Source organism: Varroa destructor, unplaced genomic scaffold, assembly GCF_002443255.2.
Source record: "Varroa destructor unplaced genomic scaffold, Vdes_3.0 BEIS01000005.1, whole genome shotgun sequence".
Lineage (NCBI taxonomy): Eukaryota > Metazoa > Arthropoda > Arachnida > Mesostigmata > Varroidae > Varroa > Varroa destructor.
This window is the reverse complement of record NW_019211458.1, coordinates 36071600-36094602: the sequence shown is the minus strand read 5'-3', so window position 1 is coordinate 36094602 and position 23003 is coordinate 36071600. Positions and strand designations below refer to the sequence as shown.

The 23003-nt window shown below is 37.9% G+C and overlaps 3 protein-coding genes across 8 annotated transcripts in view; 2 read left to right on the top strand and 1 right to left on the bottom strand.

Moving 5' to 3' along the window:
• The window catches only part of LOC111251046 (uncharacterized), a 22501-nt gene extending 14577 nt beyond the window's left edge, over positions 1-7924 (top strand). For 2 of the 4 annotated variants that reach the window (XM_086990379.1, XM_086990378.1), the window contains exons 3-8: positions 4183-4221; positions 4517-4650; positions 5132-5204; positions 5648-6660; positions 7053-7176; positions 7668-7924. In XM_086990379.1, coding sequence (XP_086846505.1) covers positions 4183-4221; positions 4517-4650; positions 5132-5204; positions 5648-6660; positions 7053-7073 — 1280 coding nt within the window. In that variant the 3' untranslated portion in view covers positions 7074-7176; positions 7668-7924. The other 2 variants (XM_086990377.1, XM_022807228.2) reach the window with 2 other exon arrangements.
• On the top strand, positions 1200-11495 carry LOC111251047 (uncharacterized). Its single transcript, XM_022807229.2, has 4 exons — positions 1200-2097; positions 9841-10024; positions 10239-10367; positions 10718-11495. The coding sequence occupies exons 2-4, from the start codon at positions 9904-9906 to the stop codon at positions 11245-11247; spliced, it is 780 nt and encodes a 259-aa protein (XP_022662964.1). The 5' UTR covers positions 1200-2097; positions 9841-9903; the 3' UTR covers positions 11248-11495.
• Positions 11482-23003, bottom strand: slmo (PRELI domain containing slowmo). Of its 3 annotated transcripts, none has more exons than XM_022807232.2 (5): positions 22969-23003; positions 15886-16051; positions 15467-15553; positions 14169-14342; positions 11482-13651 (listed from the first exon to the last, which is right to left on the bottom strand). In XM_022807232.2, exons 1-5 carry the CDS (start codon positions 22986-22988, stop codon positions 13466-13468), a joined length of 633 nt encoding a protein of 210 aa, XP_022662967.1. In that variant the 5' UTR covers positions 22989-23003; the 3' UTR covers positions 11482-13465. The 3 variants fall into 3 exon arrangements, with proteins under 3 accessions (XP_022662967.1, XP_022662966.1, XP_086846509.1); XM_022807231.2 differs by lacking the exon at positions 22969-23003 and adding an exon at positions 18926-19363; XM_086990383.1 differs by lacking the exon at positions 22969-23003 and adding an exon at positions 16746-18868.

Genomic DNA, 23003 nt, shown 5'->3' with positions numbered 1-23003 from the left:
AATTCGGTCACTTGCTTGCTTCAGACTAATTTATCTCAACACAAGAACCTTTATTCTTGAAACGTTTACCCCATTCACGTGCTACGCTTTCACTTAAGACCTCTTTGCTCTGTTAAGACCGCAATGTCTATGACCAAACATACCTTTACTAGCCACTGAAAAACAAGATTTTAACGGACAAAGGCGTCGTCAAAACGAACAAGGATGTGCATTACAAAAAAGTCCAAACATCAAATCCGCACTTCTATCCAACATACAATATTTTGTTGTCGAACAATCAGTAAAATATGTAAATATTTAATCCTAAATTTGCAGCTGACCGTTTTGTGCTATTCGATTGTGTATGAAAGGCAAGAAAACCTATAGAGTTTTTTTTACATATTTGAATTAGAGCATTGACGATTATACTCGTATGCACGGGGTATACCGAGGTGAATGTCTTTCTAGAAGCAGATGAAATAGTTATCGTAAAAATTCAAAGATCATAATTGTGGTTTACGTCCACGAATCAGGCAATTCGGACAGAGCGTTTGCAAAAATAGCTTACTAGCTAATCGTTTGTATATGTCCGGTCCTTTAGAACATGAATGAGAAAAACATCAGAGGACTTCTCAGATGAAAAAACACCATGTATTTCTTAGCATAGTTTAATATGTAGAAAAACGAAACCGCATGATAATATATTATAGTATTAAACTGAAAGAAGAACTCAGTGCACGGACTTATTCATGCAGTTCGTCCGTTGTCGTTTCGGGTAGTAATAGCAGCGTGAGTCACGTTCCGCTTCATCGATTTGTGGTCATGAAAAATCATCTGCATAGGCCATTCGATGCCAATGCCACGATACAATGCGATGCCAACATGACGGCGTCACCAGCTGTTTTAATAAAGCCAGCCTAGAAATTCGTCTAATTTCATATATCAGATTGAACTGAATAACAATAGATTGAGCGGCTGACGTTCGGCCGACCGGGTGAATAAGCAAAGATGTCGTGGTCACACACGGATGATTTGCTAAACAGCATCGACCAGCAGCACCGGGCTTGAGAAAAGGCCGAAGCCAAATCACAAAAAAATACGGTCAGTTAAAAAAAAAAAAAACTTATTGGTTTAAGCGTTGAATGAAATGTGCAGAGCAGCGAAAACGAAAATGCACTCATTGCCTATGTTCACCAGCGCCAATAAGAGGGCATCAAGTTATTACTGTTGATCATAATTATTGTACAATCAAATTTGTCTATAATGAATGGAATAGAAAGAAAATTGCTCAGGCCAAGAAAACGTGTACGTAAGCAGGTCTATATCGACACGAACATCTATAGCATCAGTTCATATCCGTCAATATGTCCGAGCCTGCTGCCATAGGAATCACGCTACGACAGCAACTGTACGAGCAAGAACTGAAGACAACAAAACTCTTAGTTAATGGCAGTAGACGTGAAGATACGCGCTGGAAGCAGAAATCTGTAGCGTACGAATTATATGTGGACGGTGTAAGATGACAGATCTAACGAACATGGGTTATATTGAATATGGCAGCGGTCTATGCGAGTTGGGCCCGACTCGTACGTCGAACGGACGAGTAGTGGAAAAGTAGAAAAAACGTTTATTCGACGCCACTTTATAATCCCAACTAGCTACACAGGATTGGCCGTTGTGCTTACCGCCTGTTTGGTGTTCCGTTCAGGGTGGTAAGGGCGAATGTGTAGCGAAGGAGGTCAGAAAGACTGATCCGTTTGCGACGGTCCACTCGTATGCGATCCAAGAATGACTGCGAAACCATGACGAACCAGAATGAGGAAACGCGAGCGACATATGAGCAATAACTGAACGAACAACAGCCGATGAATGAAAAGTCGTCATGCAGAGTGCATCAGTGTGTAGTCCCGCCGAAAGGTGCCCATAAACAATGCTATTACGTTGTGATTTCTGTTAGCACTTAATAACAGACGTGTAAAAAAAATTACAAGGCAACACGTTAAAAAACATTCGATCGAATCCTCTAGAGTTACGTGCAACATTTGCCTGCTTATGCGTCCAGTGGGGCGGCAGAATTCGTTGTGAGGACAAATATAGGACTATAGAAAGAAATCAACGGTAAGGAGCCACATGCACTTTGGTAAATGTAACACTAGTACCCTACTTACATCTGTATGTATGTATGTCAATAGGTTAGGTTTAATGCTGTTGATGAGCGGTTTAAGGTGTAAGCCGTATCGGCCTTAGGCCGGCGGTACTCAGTGCTATGTGCAACGCTTACCGCTAAAAGGAAAGATATCATATTGGCGATACATCTGCAGCGTTCGTTAAGCAACACGATTAATTTTACCTCAGTCACTCACATATTGATTTTCTATATAAGGATCTCCTTATAAACTGCACACAAGGACTGTAACGTCAGATGTGATTCGGCATACTTGCACACGCTTGAAGAATATGTTTTCCAGAACGCTGAAATTCTGTTTCTCCTAATTTTAAGGCAATACTTTATTTCGAAAGAATTCTATAACTATGCCCGCCGTAAGCGATTTGAGTTTAGTACGATTGTTTATTTGATAGCTCGATTTACACTTTCCAGAGAGTCGGATGTACATATAAACTGTACTCGATGAGCCTAAGTAGCTTATTCAAAATTTAAGGTGGCCACATCAACGAAGTCGCGTGGAACACAGACTAATCCATTTGCTGGTTACTGAGCAGGCCGATAGTCAAACTCGTATATGCGTTTACTTAGTATGTAAATATACAGCGATTCGCCCAAATATTCTCAATAGCGAAATTTGTACGGAGCAAAATTGCCTTTACTTCAGCAATTTACGCAGTTCACGATTCGGTCAACAATGAAGGATAATTGCTTTCTTATTACTTCTAGATGGTTGTTTTTGTTTATTAGCAACACCTTTAACCCATTTGCGTTAAATAAAAATGACCAGAAAAGGGCAAGTACGAATTAAGGCTCTGTATATGATTTAATTCTATAATCCTTGGCCAAAATAATTTGCCGAATCCCTGAGGCGAACAAAAGAGAACTAGAAAAACTTGTGTGATTAAAAGAAATCGAGATGCATTTGCACCTGCACACTTGAATAGCTTAGCCTATGAATGGCCTTAATAAGTACGATGTCTACTGAGGGAAAGGCATCCATTAACGCCAAACGAGGTGAAATTAAGCCAACGACTTTTTCACTCAATATAATTAGATAGTTAAGATTTACGCTAGTTATCTTCTACTTCAACATTTCAAGTGTTTCCATTTGAACGTGCATGCAACGCGTCACCGATAACAAATACGCCATAAAACACATAAAACACATCGTCAACCTCGTTGATAATGGTTAGTACTTAGTTATTTTTTAACAGTTCTTAAGTCCCCTAAAATGACGAAGTTTGTCTCAATAGCGTTGGGTCTAGTGGCGATTCTGTTTAACGCTGTCTTTGGCTACCCAGTGAGCATCAGCCGTGTATTGCAGAACCTCCGTAAGTGCTCATTTAGCAATGCTCAGCTTGATTCCCTGTCGTTAGATCGTGTCTGATATGCTAACACAAATAAGCGAGGTGGTGCGATCAGAGACGGAAGTGGAATTATTGTGCAGGTGATGACCGTTCTTTTTCCAGAAACAAATGTGGCGTTCGCGGCGAGTCAAATTGCTACTGATGCAAGGAATTTGGCAAAAAAAAAGAAAAAAAAAAACTAAAATGCGGAATTCAGTTCTATTCAAGGTGCAGCGTACGCATTCCTGTTTAACGTCTGCAAAAAGCATGTGGAAAGTTGGCTCTCAATCTAGTACAACCTTTACAGGAATCTGCAATCACTTTAAAATTTAAAGTTGTTTCAATATTAAATTGAACCGAAATTAAAACTTTCGCAAAAGCTATTTGATCTGAGCTACGATGATTGAACTTAGTCGTGGCCTGTTATTATTAAAATGAACTGCTCGCGACAACGGGTACACCTATTCGTTTTCTTACTAGTTATTATCCTACACTTCGTTCAGCGGAATTTTCCCGATGGTCAGGCGAAGATTCGTTTTGGCCAAGCAAAGGTCTTGCTAAACAGCTTCTAATACGACAGGTTATCACATTGTCGAATTCGACCATGAACCATATTAAGAGACTATCGATCAATGTCAGGAAGCTTCGGCCACTCGAATACTGAAATTAACGGTTTTGTTTTATACGCAGTTCACGACGGAAATTCATCGGGCGCTTTCCATGAGTTACGTAAGTGACTGCCATTTACAATGTAGTTTTTGTATACCACGCTTAATTCATGGATTCGTAGGCGCGCGTATATGAACTAGGATCGAGTTTTTCGTATGGGAGCGGATTTTCTGAAATCGTATAGCTGTCTTATTATTTTAATTATTAAGCAAATAATTATTTGAAAAAAAAAAGATTACTAGCTTGAATTTTACTCTCCTGAGTAGATACGCGCAATTAGCTATGATGTAAATTATCATGCTGAACAGCAGATCATCTCGGATATCTAATAAATTGTGGTTTTTTTCTTCTCTAGAAATATCGCAAGGGTACAAACGACAGGCGAGTCCAGAGTTTACTGACTGCATCGAATCAAATGTTCATCCGTTCAACATACTTTGCTCGACCTATGACGGACACAATTATGGGATCATTCATGCGAGCAAAGAGGTTGTAAAAGTTCTATTCATCCTTTTTCAAATGTTTTTTTTTTACAAATCAAAAAAAAATTTAATATTTAAGCTCTGGTTTTCATTTGTAGCTGGTTCTAATTTGAATGAGAGTTGACCGTTGCATTTAATTAACAATGAAAACCTTGGCATCCTGAACATGTTGACGGTTTCAACTAACGGCCTGCGATTGATCATTAGTTTCGCCAATATTTTTGGTGCTGATAATCGATGTTTACGGTGTATACGGATTCATTCAATATTCAAACACAGATCTGTGTCGGAAGCAAAAATGTTGTGAGTTTTTTTTTTCACTAGTTAAAAAATAGGAGTTCAGTGATTATATAATGGTTGAGTATGTGCTGCACTCGATTCGTGATGAATGAACTTCCTTATTGATGTTGTCATGTCGAATTTTGCGTGTCAGACGCTGATCTTCTAGTCTATCTAGTCTAAGTGACGTTACCTTGTTTGCATGAAAGGAACGTGACCTTCTGTCAGAAAGTGAACCGACAATTACAGCAAGCAAAGCTCCTAGCGTACGCTTACGTCCAGGTGAGAAAAGCATTTAATAAAAGCTTTTTTTTTTTATTGTCTGCAGAATTCTATTTTAAAACTGTATTGTACTAGTTAGATTAGAAAGCGTAAGTCTAAAGCATTGAATCAGATTGCATGGAGAAGGATTACGTTGATCAATTATTTTGATCAAAACGAACCAAGTATTGGTTGAATCGCAAATCCTTACTTGGATTTAATTGATGAGCCACGTCTAGGATACTCTCATGATATGCAAAACCAGCTTTTATCACTCCAGTACCATAGTCATATCTAGAAAATTGTTGATTAATTTTCCGACTCTATTCATGATGTTATAATGGTGGCAGAAGTGGTGCTGTTACAAACTTCTATGTAGCTTACTGTGAATTGATTATTATGCATATGCCGTTTATATTTTGAAACAGATATTTACTAATAAAAGGTAACTAATTTCTAAATAGGACCAGGGAAGGCGGTTAATAATAACAAGCAAGATAACCTGAAAGGGTCAAAAAATAATGAAAAATCTAAAAATAAAGAATCATCCCCGAAAAACGAAAAACTAGTGGGACAGCCAAAGCTTGATCTTGATAAATTGACCTCAAATGACCTCAAATCAAAAGGCGGAAATAACATGGACAGGAAACCGATGCCTGAAAATAAAAGCGGAAAATCGTACAAAGACGGAGTAACAGGTAGAAATGGGCACTGGGATAACAAGGTGGACCTACTGCCGAAGCAAATACCTGCGGATACAACAGTGGATCACCAGGAGCAACAGAAGAATAATGTGAAAAGTCAGGAAAAAAATTCGTATGTCCTTTCAAATGAGCCGAACGAAAACCGAGATAGGCATCAAACGGAACCAAAACAAAAACCAAACAAAGAGTATTACTCGGGTGGGTCCGATACCAGCGAAAACCAGGACCTAGAGGACGAAATACTCATTCCACCAAAGGCACCTAGCTTACGAGAGAAGTCGTTCAAGACCCTTAACAAAATAAACGCATATGAATACCGGGATGAAGACCAGATGAGTCCCGACCAAAAATACCCGGATGAAGACGAGGACAAAGAGGAGCCCACTGGAGAAGATTACTCAAATGAGTACCAGGTAGAGCCGGAAGTAAAAGAGGAAATGTCGGCGATGCCGAAGGCACCGCATACATTCAAGCCTCCTGAGACTTTTCACCATCAGCCATGTGCGAAGCCCATAAAAACGGTGAGCTCAAACAGGGAGCTGTACATGACTCCACAAGAACCAAATACAGACGAAAATTTGGAAGAACACGAGGTAGGGCCTGACGTAGATGAGAATCAAGGCAAGCACCAAGAAGCTTCAGGCTTAACTAAAGAAATTCAAAAAATTATTCAACGTCTAAGGAAGGGCAGTCGTGACTCTCCAAAAGGAACGTTGTATTGCGTAGATCCTTCTAAACCTCGAATTTTTTACCTCGTCAAGGTCAAAACACAGGTGCGGTGTTTTTTGTGCCAGTTGTAATCTAGACGTCACTCTACGAAGATACGGTCTCTAAGTTCAAAGTTTGTCCCTATTATTAGTAGGGCATATTTCGTCTTTGAATAACGCTTTTCCTTGTAAATTTTATTGTCTTTAAGAACTTTACTTTAGTTACCTTAGGGTACTCTGTTAAGAAGAAACGGCGGCTCCCGAGTGGGCATAATGAAATGTCTAGTTTCTTTATGCCCACTCTGGAGCCACTCTAGTGGCTCCAGAGTAGAATGGATAAGCAATATATTATCGCGCTTCTATAATCAGTTCTTTTATTGCTCATTATGGGACAACTTTTGAAAACCTTAACAAGGCTCACTAATTTTAACATCCCTTTCGAAACTTTGCTATGGTAGAAGGATAAAGCAAGCACGTAGAGGCGCAGGTCTCGCCGAGCCACTACCGAGTTGCTGAATGCCCGATTTCCTATTTGCCCATAAAGCGGAGTGTCCGGCGGAACCGGAAGATTGAAAACAGATGGTCAGTCTTAAAAATCGAGTATTAGAGCGCAACCTTACATAGTGCGGCTGCCGACATACTTTTTTCATTAAATTTTTACTGGTAATTTGCCACGTTCTATTCCACCCAGGGTTGATGTTATCCGCAATAGCAATATAATAGCAATAATTTTATATATATAATTACATGTTACTTTTTTTAACATAAAGGTACATGCTTTCCGCATAAAAATCATGTTCATCTTGTCATCCTTATAGGATTTTTTAAATTTAAAATGATATTTTATATCATATCTTTAAAAATAAAGATATAAAATATCTAAAAGACATAAAAAAGATATAAAAGTAATATTATAAATTAATAAGGTAATATTTAATATATATTGACTATTTTTTATACGTTCCTAAGCAGCGAGCAACACGTAAAAGCGGTAACTTAAATTTTCTTATGAAAAAAACAAGTAATAGAAGTAAATGCTTAGCGAACTAATCATCCTGAATCGTGTTCCGCAGGTGAAGGATCCATAATGTATTACCGATACCTGAGTTAATCATTTACTGAGGTTCCTTTTGCATTGATCGTACTATGCGCCGCTGTGTATCTCGCAGTTGCTGAAATACATTATGAAGTTAACGGGTTTACTGCTGGCGTCAAAGGAAGCGCTTGCAGAAACACCGCTTCTTACAAATCTACAAAAATATGGCTCGCATATATCCACGCGGATCGAAAGTTGATCAATATTAATAAACAAAATACCACTAAATCTTAACCAGTGTTGTCAGTGTCTGTGAGAAAACTAAGCGTCGCGGCGGCAGAATAGCAAATACAAAAATACTTTTACCCCAATATACCCCAAAATATAATCTAGGCATTAAACCTGCAGTTCGAACCATACAGTTTTGCTGGATCAACAAGACATGGAACGCTAAATGTTTTTTTTTCCGATGGACAAACCACGCGAACCCGGCTGCACGACTAATGTATTTGCTATGCTATTGTAGATAACAGTACTACTACAGGCCGTAGTGTGTGGAGGCTACACACTGTATTAATTATATGCACGCGCTGAGCTGTCCTCCAAATGATTAAAATGCCTAGTTACATGAAACAGATCGTGACTGCTAAATTATTAGCAATACGAAGGCACACGTTTGTACCACTGTATTATTGATGAACTCACAGGAAGCACCCTGGTTAAGGAACAATGCATCCAATGATTTCTTTTAAATATTACTGTGTAGTTATGTGCTGGGCTCTACTTACGAGATAACTGGGTTAGTGAAACGATGCACCGGGTATCTTTGATGGCAATTTTTTTTTAATTATTGTTATTAAAAAATAGCTATTACTAATGGTTGTTATATCGAATTTCATTTTCTATAAGATGGCAAGCAGTGCGGATATGACAGTGAAGTAGTGCATACCTCATGTACACATTGGTTGGCCTGCATTTAACAGCACAAGCTCTCCGTCGGTTTGTTTAACGATAATAATAAAGAAATTGACATTTTAGTCTTACAAGTAGTGCCTTGAATCATTTTTTAAATAAGTACCTTAATAGTTTCTTCCGGTTTGCTTCTTTACTTACGTCCTTCGTTGCTGATTTTTAAATTAGGGATAATTATAGAAGATGAAAAGTGCAAATAAAAAAAAACAGTATCATGTGCATGATGTATGTACTACATTTCCAGAATGGGTTAGCGATATATGATTAAAGAGTAGCAAATGTGAAATTACTATAAGTGAACCTTTAAATACCAAAATCAATAATTGTCGAGTGATCTAAAGGAATAATGATAAGGAGAAAATTCAAAATTTAAGTTTCGGGAGCTTTATTCGACGTAAAGGACACATTTGGCATATCCTAAAGCCGGAAATGTTGAACAAAAGTCTGTGTTTGAACCGATTCATTACAGTGATTGCTTTACGTTAGGCGGGAGAGAAAATACATTTGTTGTAAATTTGTTCAAAAATAATTCTCATGAGATATTCTCATGTGACAAGTGTGATGAATAGACGAATTGAGAAATATTCCTTATGCCATAAGGTAACTTTCAAATTACATCGAACATCCTTGTGCGCTGATTTTTTATGACCCGTTATGAAACTGCTGCGTGTAATTATTAAGAACCTTAAACGTTGCTATGTACGCCTACAGTGAAGCACATGCATATTACTGTTACTTCTCACATAACCACCATTTTTGTCGTAACGCGTTCTTGCAAACGCTTGTTACGATTAGCTCAGCATTGTAGTTCGGAATGAAGAAGCTCTTGTAATTAGCTAATATAATTTTTATTGCTGAAAGCTAGACAAAATTTAACTGAATGACACAATTCTTTGATATATAACCCTGTAACAGTGAAAATTATTTTACACAATAAGGCAACAACGACGCAGAACAGAATTGCATTGTCGTTTCCTGTTCTTAGTTCCTAAGCTAGCCATGAATAAGCCTAGTATAGAAAGCATGGATGCGTATTCCGTTTACTCTTTTTCCACATCATTTTCTTAAAATAAAAGTGTTCGGATACATAATTAAGCGGGTGCTTGCATATTGTTCACAGCATGCTTTCTTACCCTAGAAAACTAAATTCACAACTAATGCTTATCTCACTCGAGCTACTTAGTTTGTTATCTAGTCCGTTTAAATAACCGCATATAGGTTTTTGCACACTATTTCAGGGAATAACGAAAAAGTCAAATGCTGTTAGAGGAATTATAAACACATCCAGTGAGTGAAAAAAAATGGCCACTCCTTGCTTCGACTCAAGATCTTTTGTTGTTATAAACGTATTGTTAATTTCATTATGGAACGTTGCGCAAGCTGCACCTATGAACGACTTCAACAAAGGTCACAGTCAAGAAGGTTAGCAGATTCTAAAGTAAAATACATAGGAAGATATTATGCGAAACGATTATTGATTAACCCGAGATAATTATTAATTATCTCGGGTTAATCAATAACCGGTTATTAAAGTTCGCTAATCTTTTGTCTAAATTTCGCTAATCGAGTTACTCGTAATAAATTTATATATTGCTGCACAAATATGAGTTTATAAGTGGATATTATGTTGTCATAGGGGTGATTCTGCCAGATGGATACGAACTGACGCGCTGCTCAAGGATTGCAAGTCAAAATGATTCACGCTTGCTGGTATGTTTAGACACAAAAGAGGAACCCGTGTTATTGACTATTTCCTCAGTCAAAGGTAAGTAGGACACCGTCACAAAGAAGCATTATTTAGAAAAATTCATTTTCATACGGTGCTGTTTAACAAAGCTTGTTTAGCAACATAACATTGGTAATACTTTTTTTTTTTGAAAAATCTGTAAAAACGGCTTTTGAAGCTATACGCCAAACTTTTTCGCGTTACGGCTAGTATTTTTGCTATATTTGAGTATATCAGCACTGTCGGCAACCTTTTGAAAGCGTTGTTATGGTAACTATGAACATGTGCTATTGCTTTAAACATCAGGATTGGTAAATAGCTACACTATGGGAATAGCTAAAGACAATGTTTTAAAAGAAATTAAGCAATTACTTATATTGCAATTTCAGATTTTTCTTCATTTACTGCCCGAAATCAATCGCCTCCTCAAAGCAAGTACCTTATCGCACCGCGAACAAGCCATTTTGTGCCGTCTTTCCTCCGCCGATGCTTACCAGCGCCGCCGATAAATAGAGAACAACGTGATCATTCCATACCTAGATTGGCAGAATCCCAAAATAATCGATTGCACCGTAGCTTTTTCAACTGTCACGACAGCACTACAGAGTATGCTACATTACGGGTTGGTCTAGCACATCATATATTACGGGATAAACGGTGGATCGAGGTTGTGGTAGTGGATAGCAATAATCGTCAAATAAGCGGGACCAGCGGCGAAAACGAAGGTCTACATCACAAAAGTCCAGCCGTAAAGGCTTTTAATAGTAGCTCCCATATTTTCGACACCCACGAAGCAGACAATCAGAAAACTATTACAGAGCAAGCTGACGACGCCGCTAGCGTAGGGGAACGTACTGACTGTGTCGACGAACATGACCCGAACTGTGATCTGGAAAGCGCTCGCAATGAGGACAATTGAGCGTAACTGGTAAATGAACATGCCGTATAACCAAAACTATTAATTACAGCTACTATTTAATTCTACTTCATTATAACTACTTTAACAGTATCTGATGGCAGTGCTACTGATATTGTAGTCACGTCGTATATGCGATACATTAAATATATTGACGAGCTTAATGTAGTTTGGACACAGACAAAAAAAAAAACAATTCCTAATACAAATACCTAATAGAGGAATAAAGTGCTGGAATAAGATACCAATAACACAGCACGTTTGTTTATTTTATAATACGAAGATATATACATATAAATCATCATACGACAGAATCGGTTCTATCATTAATATACAGAGCATCAAACAGCAGTGGTCTGACTCGTCAAATATAACTAGGATGAGGTATCTAACTAGCACATCACCACTGTCAAATATATACCTCTTCGTTTGCAAACTCTCAGGTTATCACTGATTTTCACCTTAGTATTTGCAATATCATACACTGCTTCCAATTCTAGGAAGGTCTTAATATTCCCGCTTCTATCAGGAAGATTGTGAATGACAACCATTCAATCAATATTGGACTCTCCGGACGACATCTCACATTCGCTGCTTGTTAACATAATATCTAAGAATGAACAATAAGTAATTTGTTAGCTAAAGGCAACCTTATAGAGTAAAACAAATATCACTTTAGTTCAGCGAGTATGTGCCCTTTTCATGTTACTAGTAAGCACTGAATTTCGGCGATTTTATATTGAATTGCTAACTTTTGAACTTCATAATTGTAGAAATATGAACAAAAGGACAAATTGTAGAAATATGAACAAACGGACAGTCCAACGAAATTCAGCGATAAAAAAGAAAACGTTAGAGATCTGTTCCTTCGCATCCATCGTTGGACAATTTGTTTAGCAAGTTGTTATACAGCAATCTGTTAAAAAACGCTAATAAAACCGACTTAGGGTTCAAGTCGCATTCTAACACATGCTCAGATACTCGGCACCACTACGCGTCTTTTTCGTATTTTCCTTGTGAATGATCTACAGATCTCTAATCACTTTGACTTCTACTCCTGTTTCTCACAGTATACCAAGAAAACACCAAGCAATACTTTTTATGCATTTAGTAGACGTTGGTGTGCTATTAGCGAGTTTTTGTCGCTTCAGCTCAGCTTAGTAGAATAAAAGCTAAAAATCACGATTGTGAAGGCTGTGCCGGTGTCACACAGCATGGCTCGAAATAAAGCCAGACGGTAGGAGTGCTCATCAGTCAATACATGCAGTTTCTTCAATTGACAGCTAGTCGATTTCATCTACCACTACAGAAATTGAGCAAGCAGCCGACCAGAAGCTTGAAAGATGAAAGCGCTCCGTTAGTGAAGTAGATTCGCTTGTTAAAACGATCGTCTCAGCCCTACTACTTTTCCCACTTTTCATGTTGCAGAACAAATAGTATAGTTTTTTCTACATTTCACGTGTTTATTTCTCTCCCAAATGTCACTGACCAGAACGTATGTAAAAGCTCCTATTACTTAAGCGTCTCATTCAACAACAGCCATACTTAGACACGTACACATTCAAGTACTCCTCTAAGATATTATAAAGATTATTTCTATTAATACGTAATATATTTGTTTTCACTTTTGTCCGTTTCTAATCTGTCCTTACTCTGGCTAGGTTTCCGCATATATTCAATCGCTTTTCAAATTATTTACCCTTCTCTTTATGTGCGAACAATTAACTCGTAAACCTTGGCCATTCCGAAAGTATCCTTACGTACTCCTCCCGGAATCAATTGGAATATTCCTAACTCTGAGTGCGCCTGAGGGGCATAGTACGTCTGCGTGTCCCTCCAACGTATGCGACGAATTCGGTCCATGTTATTGTATAGGGTGTTTGCGTGTCTTATTGTAGTTCATTATTGCGAATTTTTTCCTTCCTCATATTGTTACAAGGTTTCCTACGTGATTCCATGCGTCTTGTTCTGTCATTGTCCTGCAGCTATTAAATTACTCACGCGTCCTCTTCCACCTTTAACCATCGCTAATTTAAAGGTCTTTCGTGAGGGCTTCACTCCGGTGTACCTCACAACTGAAGAATAGTTTCTGCTGCGGCCCACACACATGTATCTGGAGCGGTGTTTTTCTCTTTTTGGGTAACTCGAGCTCCAATCTAGCTTCTCAATTATTTGTTACTGTTACCTAAGTACTAATTTAAGATCCTAAGCTGGCTAAAACCTAGCCTCGGAACCACGAGAACCATCCTTGAGGCTGAGGAGCTTGTTCTTCTGCCCGTAGAGTTACCAGACCCTCCACCCGAGACGCGACATTTTTCGCTCCTGTTGCAATATCATCGACAGAGTGTTTTAATTCGCCGATCTCCTCCTTGATTTTTGATATGACTAGTTCCATTGCTTGCCGGCCCTATGAAATGGATCAGACAAATGTAAAAAAAATCTTGTAGAGTCATCGTTTGCACAAAGGTATCCATAGGTACGCATATTTAACGTATCTGCATTTATATCCATTGCATTTTCAAAAATCTATCTCAAAAAACCGACACCACGTTATGCCTACAAAAAATAGCTGGGCATTCTGAATAAACTATATTAGATATTAAGTGAGTCTATATATTCAGAGAGTAGGATAAATAATCGAACAAATGCAACAATTGTGTGGTGTACAATATCAGTACATGGTACCCGTGATAGAGCATCTATGAGGCCACTTGTATTGCTGTAATCCATTCTTTTAGCTTGCCACAATAATTTTACAAGTAAAGGATCAGAGGAAGATTCTTTTATCATGGTCAAGTGTGGTACGAATTTCACCAAATTGGCCTTGAGATTTTGCATATTCGCAATAACATATTTAATAACGATATTTTGGCATATCTGAAGTAGTTTTCTTCGATTGCTTCGATAAGTAATTAGGTAAGTACCTTTGTAGCATTGTTGGAAATAGATCCCGCGATGAAACTCTCGAGATGGCTGCTAAGGGGCACTCCCTGAATAGTCACAACGGCCTCCTGTGTCATCAAGGTACAGCCAGGCTGGGTCGGATGCTCGGTATACGTTAAGCGTTCAACGAGATTTAGTTCTTTGCTAAAATTCAACTGAAATAATAAGAATAATAATAATATATGCGTATAAATTTGCTATGATCCTTTTAATCAAGCTATATGCCCGTGAATTTTTAAATGTTGGTGGTCCTAACACGCCATGTAAATAATTGTGCATATTTTAATTTAGCTAGTTAATAAACTTGTAAGCGATTACACCATGAGTTAGACAATTAGCGCGCGAATTTTTACAACATTATTGTAACCTACTATTGACTGTCTTCTTTTTTTACTATATTATGTTACAACATTCCTCGATCAGTATGAGGTGGCATTAGGGAACGACGAAAGCAAAGGTAAACTATCTTAATGCAAAGGTGAATTCATATGAATGAAAGGTAAAATTAAAGTTTGGCAACTAGCGAAATCCAGTAAGTAATGTCACTATTTAGTTTTATCAAATCTGGCAGTTACGCCAACAACGAAAAAACGACACTCAAAATGTCAAACCGAGGCTGTACTTCGGGGTACTCATCTGAATTAAGATATATGCCGTCAAGTAACCACGATAATAGCGAGTGAGTAGACCTCACAGAATGCTTTCATTCAAACGCAGCTTACGAAGTACTTGCGAACCTTTCAAAGTTACTTAATTACAGTAAAAGTTACCAGCAGCCGCAGGACCACTAGATCTTATAGATTCACCAAAACAGGAATACGTGTTCTTTTGTATCAAAGTACAGCGACCCGACGGTCAGCTAGCAGTTGTCCTAAAAGTTGGCCTTCAAAATGCCCGTTAAAGGGCTTTTTGTGCGTAACGAGTCATGTCTAAACAAAGCCAAAAATCGCCATAATCGTAAAGAAAAAATACGATAAAAACAGAACTAAACAATAGTTTTGCAATACGATTACATAGAGACATACACATGGGAGAAGTAAATACGTATGTGAGATCTTTCTTTTGTGAGGCTTTAGATTTTCCGGTATTAACGTTCCCAAATATGATGCACGGTAAAGACATACAAAATCTTTTGGGATTTCGCATTCTAACGCTCTAGTTAACTAACTGTAAAATAACACAATGTTTAAATTTGCTATCATATACTAGCTTCCACTGGTATTATGAATAACCTCATATCAGTATCACATGTAACACACGTACATGAAAAGGCACTTACATTTTTTGACATCATCGTCATGACCTTTTTCTCAGGATCGACAACAGAATGTTCACTTGCATAACCCAACTTATCACGCCCAAACACCTGAGATAAAGTAAACGTTAAGAGAAAATAAAGACAAAACAAGAGACAATGAAACAATAATGATAAAATTTACGTTAAATCTGTAAAATGCAATTTCCGTTTGAAATTGGCGCCCATGTAGTATGCAGTACTTCTATAATTATTATTACGAGCGTTTCTCTTTTATGTGATCTTCAACTGTGCTAAACAAATGTGTAGACGCGAGGGACAGGTACACCGTGATTCCAGTAGTAGCATACAAAATGCTATTCTATATACATATGTAAAATATGTATCCTAAAGTTGAAAGCAAAGCTTCTGTAAATTGCTTTCCGGCATATTAGGACACTAACCGGCCGGGCCCAAGCGGGAACGCCCCATTTCGTCGTGATGAGCCTATGAGAATGCAGCTGGCCTCCGTGAACGTTCCGATCAACGATGTCAATCGCTACCACTGAAGGGTTCAAGGGATTCGGATATTTTCTCCACGCAGCCTGCGTCACAACCTCCCATGGGTGGCTGATAACCGAATAAAAAAACAGGCAAGCTATAAGACATCGCCTATGTAATCGTAACAATAAATGTATAAACTATAGATTTCGATTCTGTTTGCCGCCTTTCCGATAAAGACACATTATTAGTACTTCTCTGCAATGGCTATAAAACGTGCTCATTTCCAGTCAATAAATAATATAATATAAACTGTGTAAACATTCGTGCAAAGTATGTAAAGAACTCTCGTGTATTCAAAACAAAAAAAGATTTCCTAGGTTTTGCTCGTGTCTTGCCACTATGGCGAGCTATCCGAGCCTGGCTGTCGGATTTTAATTGTACCTAGGCTGTAAATCTTAGAAAAACGATCAAAAATTCATGGGCATCAATTTCTCTCAAATAGTTTTAACTACAAAACAAAAACTGCGCATAATCACATATCGTTGCCGCGAACTTATAGAACATATGGTGCAAAGATAAAATAGATTTATTAACCCTACTATACCCTATACCAAACCTAACCCTAAACGAGTTATATTTTAAAAGCTTTTTGCAAACTAATGTTTCCTAGCGATGAGACTGATTTTTATTCGACAGATATTTACTCAGCATCACTCCACTAAGCGCCAGCATTTTATTACAATAATAGCATCTCGAGTTGCTTCTCTTACCAAAGAAGCACATGTCTATATATAATGTTCTAAAACAAAAACGACCGTACGTAATTTTGTTCCAAGCGACATTCACTACTGCACCGTCAACAAGTTGCATTGTGGAACCTCTGCACCACCGTCGGCTATCGATCAGCCCATTCTAATGCGAAATAAAAACTGCTCTCTCCAGTGGCGTCATCTGTCTCCTGCCACCGATAATGCTTCCTCCGGTGCAGTTATGTTAAATTTAGCAGTAATGCTTTTCGTACTCAGAATTTTGAGGAACTTCTATTGAGCTGCACAGTGCATTTAAATCATAGGAGTGAATACTTCTCACTCTATGATTGTTTCTAAGTGCGTAGGGGTGTGCACGTAAAGGCTCATATGGGGTTCTCTAGTAATGCTTTGCCAGTGACCGTTGGCCACTTCAGATGCGCATTGTAGTTCGCACAACGCAGCTTTTTCTGCAGGTTTAATTTGGAGCAGTAATTTTAGAAGGTTCGTTCAACACTAGAAATCCCCGTGTCCTCTTGAGCCCGTGATAAGATCTCGAATACGCTCTCTGATGTAAGGTTTGATATGTATAGAACGTAGTGGAATGATTAGTTGTGACCCTTGAGCTCGAACAGGTCAAAACGAAAGACTAAAGGTCATAAAAATTTAAAAAAAAAACGATCACATTAAGTCACACAATTGTTTTTAAGTTAATTTATCGCTATAAATAACATGCACCATGAATACGGCACTAAAATGTGCATTTAGTGTTAAGTGTATCTAGAACAACAATGAGTTTCGAAAATGAAAGTAATACTTGATATAATTCTCTGATGATACTGCAAACCTAGTAAAACAGGATAAATGTTTACTACACTGGTAGAAGTAGTCCTTAGTGCATGAGAAAATTTAATTCCAATAACTTGGTCATTGTTTTGCACGCAGTAACAATTTGACATTAAATTATATCGAATTTGGATTAGGATCTTGTTAATGCCAATCGTGATAGAACATAATGCGCTGAGTTATCGGAGTTATTAAGTAAACTGCTTTGATCTTATTATGAAGCGACTACGTAACTCATATGTCGAGTTACTCTTTTATCCTCAAGCTGTTGATGTTTGCTAATGGGCCAAAACTCGTAAGTACCCTGCCCTTTCCTTCACTTTCGGTTGTCTGGATATCTGACCTGCCTGAAAAAATCGTTGGACCAAGACGGGGCACCGTTTTTCAGCGTACGGGAAAAGCATGCAAGCTTACATCACTGTTCTCTGTGTACAGTCATTTTCTCATTGGTTCCACGTTAAGTTTGATCATCAGGCTAAAGCTCCAAAGGAACACGAAGAATAAGGCTAAAATTTGAATAGTTAATTCTCGAATCTTGATTGTAATCCCACTCGGTATTATATAATTTAAAAAAATCTTTGCTTCTAAGTAAACTCATGACCAACTAAGACCTACATGCTATATTCAATATAACGAAATATAATGAGAATGCCCATGTATGTTTGACCGAATTCATACAGAGCACTCCGAATCATCTAGCCTTTTTCACCTGTGACAGGAATTGCTACCCCAGCAACGTAGCATTCTCTTTATATATGAAATATATGAAAAAATTAGTGAAATGTTCGGATACATTCGCTTGCAGATGACCTGCGCTCAAGCTGCTCTATGAAAAACAAAGAAAGAAAAGTAAGTACTAGTAGTTAGATTATTGTTATAACCAATTTCGCTACAAAAAGTTAGCTTCAATAGAGGTCTTCTGAGAATATTTTATATAATTCGTCACCCCGCAGATGGCGTAATTACGGAAGTGGTATAGTGGCTACAACCGTATACTAGGCTCTGATAGCGTCACGTTACTTTACACTTAACATGTCTGCACTCTTGTGCCTTACTGAGAGTGGACTACCCTACTCTGACTTACAGCAGGTTGATAATGCTACCGGAAACGTTTAGCTTCGCCAAACCCTCGCCAATACTATTGTCTAATCAGCCATAAGCGAAAGCCGCTTGATAAGAACACCGTCGACCATACAAACGTGCTTGTTAGTCACGCTATATGTTCGGACAAAATGTAGCACTCGAAGACGTTTAAATTACTGATATGCGAGTTTACTAGAACAAGAACACCATATAGAAACAAATTGTTCCAGACCCCGTACCCATGCAGTGGTCACCCTCAATATGCCACATGTGACTCCCGCATCGTGACGTTAAAGCTGAAATAAAATAAGGCACTGCTACTCACTTAAAGGTATGCTCTGACGTCCAAATTTTCATGATGATTACACGTTCCAAAAATTGTGACACTTCACTTAGAGAATCACCGCACACTGATCTAAATTAACACCGAACCCAACAGTCGTTCTCTTATCGAGTGTCTTTCGTTAACGTGGAGCTCATGGATAGCAAGAGGAGCAATGGATTTCGGCGCACCCGAAACCGGCTGGAGCAGCTCTCGAAACTTCTTCTAATAAGAATAATAGCAGGGCCAATACTACTTATCACTGGACACAGAGAGGTTGCCTTTACGTTAAATACAGACTCACACACTGCACAACGCTCAGCGGGGGTCTGCTCGCTTGCTCCCTCCCTTATTTGAGCAGGGCTTACGAGTACGAAATAAAATACTGCTCACAGCCAACCTCTTCCTCCCACAGGCGAACGACACTGTTTAGCAAGGTCTCGACACGAAGAATCATCTCTACACTTATCGGCGACCGGCGGCAAAGTGGAGAGAGTTCCCTTTTTCAAAACGTGTGGCGCGCAAAGTGTGAGCTATATTTCCATTCGTTTGTGCCAACCAAAAGTTTAGGTGGTAAATACCTATGTAAAAAATGAGCGTAAAAGTCAAGTAAGAAACAATTGCTGTATTCATATAATAAAAATATAACACAGCACAGACACAGATTACTCTAGAGGCTGGGTTATGACGAAACAAGCACATTTCATACACTTCTCTGCTAAAAATCACGTGAAACTATATAATGGCAATTAAATCAAAGTTCTGAAAGTACGTCTGCTAACGAGTTGTCATATGTAGCATATGAATTAAAAGTGTTAAGTAAATTTTTTGGGGGAATTGCGACGTTCCGATGTTGTAAACGTAATCAAATCAATCAATGTCAACCTCCTAGCCCTATAACACATCTAACGCATTAGAACAAATATATATCTTCTTTTCCTAGAACTCCACATTTCAACTTAGATTCCTAATAACAAATTGAGAAAAATTTCTTTTTCTAAAGAGTTAGGGAAAAACTTCAACTTCATCTACATTCGCAAAATTCGATGAAGTGTACAATTTTTTTTTGTATTTGAAATAATCAATCAAGGAACTATAGAGTTTGGAAGTTAGTATATGCCTCCCTGGAAAAAGATGTTAATTGAACTTGAGAGCAAACATTTTCGGCTATATCGTGACATCTACTAGATATTCTCTCATATGTGAACCTTTTATGGCAATTTAGTCTAGACTGACTCGCAATAATTGAGAAATTACCTACAGTGCATTATATCGACTACAGAAGAATCATTAAGCATTGTTGACACACAATAGCTTCCCGCAGTGCAAAGTTTAATCATCGAATCCATCATTGCTTACGTGGAAATATTTACACAATTATCTTAAAACGAAGCTCATTTAGATATATTGCTGTCGTCGACTTTGGTTTACACTCTCAAGTAAAGGAGACACCCGATTACCTTTGGCGTTCACAAAAAATTTCAAATTCTTGTACAGAATATTTGCCGTGCTCAAGAGTGCTCTCAACAACTGGTATAAAATAATTAAGGTGCTTGCTAGAAGATAGTAAATTTAACGTATTTAGTGTACCCCACTGTCCCTCCGTATGAACTTCTAAGATTTTTTAAAGCACCAATATTGTAGGTAATTTCCTGCCCGACCTTTTTGCAACGTCCGTGACGTACAACTAATCGAGTTCATGAAAGTCAACCAATAAGCTGCTTTTCAGGAGTTTTGCAAATTTCGCTACGCCTTTCATTGTCCTGAATGCAGTCGATGAAGTAGATGAAGCGGGATTGCACATATCTCGTTGTGGTAAAAAAGGTTTTAAAAGTTTGCATATTTTCGACCAGGCTTATCCCCGTATTGTTAGATAGAAATTTGTTCGAAATCGACGATCGTCTTCATAAAGCTTTGGCCCACAATGGTTGATCCTAGTTTCATAAAAGAAATTAGTTCTATTAAATTTGTCTCGCTATATTGCCTTCGTCTGGATCTGTTTGCTATCAGTGTGGACCCCATCAGCCTTTACCTTCAGTCGACGAATTCAGTCTTGATAGACAACTTACATAGATACCAACGGTTACCTGTATTGCTTGAGGATGAATAGTACGTTGACTGTTATCCAGAGCACGAGGTGGTTGGTGTCGAACACCGTGTGCTCTGACATGCCAGTTTGTCGCATGTTTGCAGCTAATGATCACGTCAAAGTTATCTTTTGTTGATCTTCGGTTATAATCCAATGGTAAAGTACTTGTTACATACTGTTTGCACACAAAGGTTGCGTTAAATACCGCAAATTTTAAATAAAGATATTACTGTTACAGTAGTGGCATAGTGACAAGCCGCATAACGACATTGCAATGAATCAGTTGTAGGATACCAAACGCCCTGTAAAATAGCTTCAAAAGTAGCATGAAATTATATACACACATACATATACTTTGATGTTGCTTTCAATAATAATGTCGAGTTTCTTAAATCAATTAGCTGAATCAATTATGATATAATTTGAAAACAGTTGCTACCACACAGGTTACTAAGTTCTTTTTATACGTTCCGTTTCAGGAAGATCGAGAAAAACTACGGCCTAATACGGCTGTATATGCATTAGCCTTCGACGCTCGTTCAGGCCTTTAGTTTCTCATCTATGTAGAAGATATGTTGGAGAGAGACTTGCTGCACTAAATGTATAGGTATCATTTTTCAGTAGTACTTGCGACCGGAACTTGCTGTTGCAGTATGAACTGTGGTTTTCTTGATTCGCGTCTATCATCTGAATTTAGAGTTTCTTTAGCATTAGTAGTACCAACGGTGTGACTATAATCCATCCCAGATCTAACAAAAAACTGGCAGAGAGCACAACATTAACTCTAATAAAAGGTAAGACGCTAGGAAATCTTAATGTTGATAAGACATAATTAACTATACAACTATACATATATATATATATATGTAATACACAATATAATATATAGTATGATACTTGTGTGCCGATGAGCTTAAGCAGCTTAAATGTATATTCTTCATGACACAAAGTAAATTCCTGTTTTTTCAACTAATCGAGAAATCTTGAGTTTTGTATAAGTATTTAGTCATGACAGTAAGGCGCTTAAAAATGGGTTATAGAGCTATCCTCCAAACAAAGACAAGGCCTTAGGTACAAGCTCCTGTGTGGAATCGACCCATTTTTAATCACTGATGATAACTCGGGTTTAATCGAGATCATTTTCTATGGAGCCGTCGTTTGCAAAAACATATATACATTTGAGCTGCTTAAGCCCATCGGCACACAGAAAAAGAAAACTTAATTATGTTATTATTGTTATTCATATGCTATAACTTGCCTTTGATATCTAAAATATTAAATAATGAGAAAACTGGCAATCCGAAAACTTCGAGGTCATTTAAGAGCGCAAAACTATAAGCATGCAGTAACAGTATTCATAATAGTTAGAACCCTATACTGTTAAATCAAAGTTTTTAGATACATATATATACAAAAAATATATGTAGTCAGTAAACGCTTAGAAATGTTTCAAATTGTTTGCGCATAGCTTTTATAAGTAATCATAGGTAAAAACTATATAGCTGGAAAAGAACTTACTAAAAAAATGTGACAACTGTTTGCGTAGGCAAACTTTCCGTACGGCCTGTAGTGAGCATATATTGTTTTGTATATATGCTGCGATCCTAATTGTTACTGTACAGTCGAGTGATACTATCAGGTCAGTCACAGTTCTAGTAATTATAGTTGATTGGTTTTGACATTACTCCTCTACAGACCGATGTATTTTTTACTTGCAACAAACTGTCAAAAAAGGCAGACCTACAGATACATATATATGAACAGACAAAATGTTTCACAATTATTGCGAAGCAAATTCGATCTTTGCTCAATCCTCAATGCGACACTCTACGAATTAGCAAAAAAATGATTTATTGTATTTGAAAGATAAAAGGTAAAGTATAACGAGGTCTTTCATTTGTGCTTATGTTCTTGGTATTCTCAGGAGATTTTTTCAGATAAATTTGTATTCTACTACCTGCATAGCTGCCGCAGCATCCATGACTCGTCGTA

What these genes read in the sequence shown, in the direction of transcription:
- LOC111251047 (XM_022807229.2), top strand. Translation starts at nt 9,904, where the DNA reads ATGGCCACTCCTTGCTTCGACTCAAGATCTTTTGTTGTTATAAACGTA. An exon ending in CAAAGGTCACAGTCAAGAAG is followed by an intron (nt 10,025 to 10,238) that starts GTTAGCAGATTC and finishes ATGTTGTCATAG; the next exon opens with GGGTGATTCTGCCAGATGGA. An exon ending in GACTATTTCCTCAGTCAAAG is followed by an intron (nt 10,368 to 10,717) that starts GTAAGTAGGACA and finishes TTGCAATTTCAG; the next exon opens with ATTTTTCTTCATTTACTGCC.
- slmo (XM_086990383.1), bottom strand. Translation starts at nt 16,795, where the DNA reads ATGCAACTTGTTGACGGTGCAGTAGTGAATGTCGCTTGGAACAAAATT. An exon ending in GTCGCTTGGAACAAAATTAC is followed by an intron (nt 16,052 to 16,745) that starts GTACGGTCGTTT and finishes TTCGGTTATCAG; the next exon opens with CCACCCATGGGAGGTTGTGA. An exon ending in TGACGATGATGTCAAAAAAT is followed by an intron (nt 14,343 to 15,466) that starts GTAAGTGCCTTT and finishes TTATTATTTCAG; the next exon opens with TTGAATTTTAGCAAAGAACT.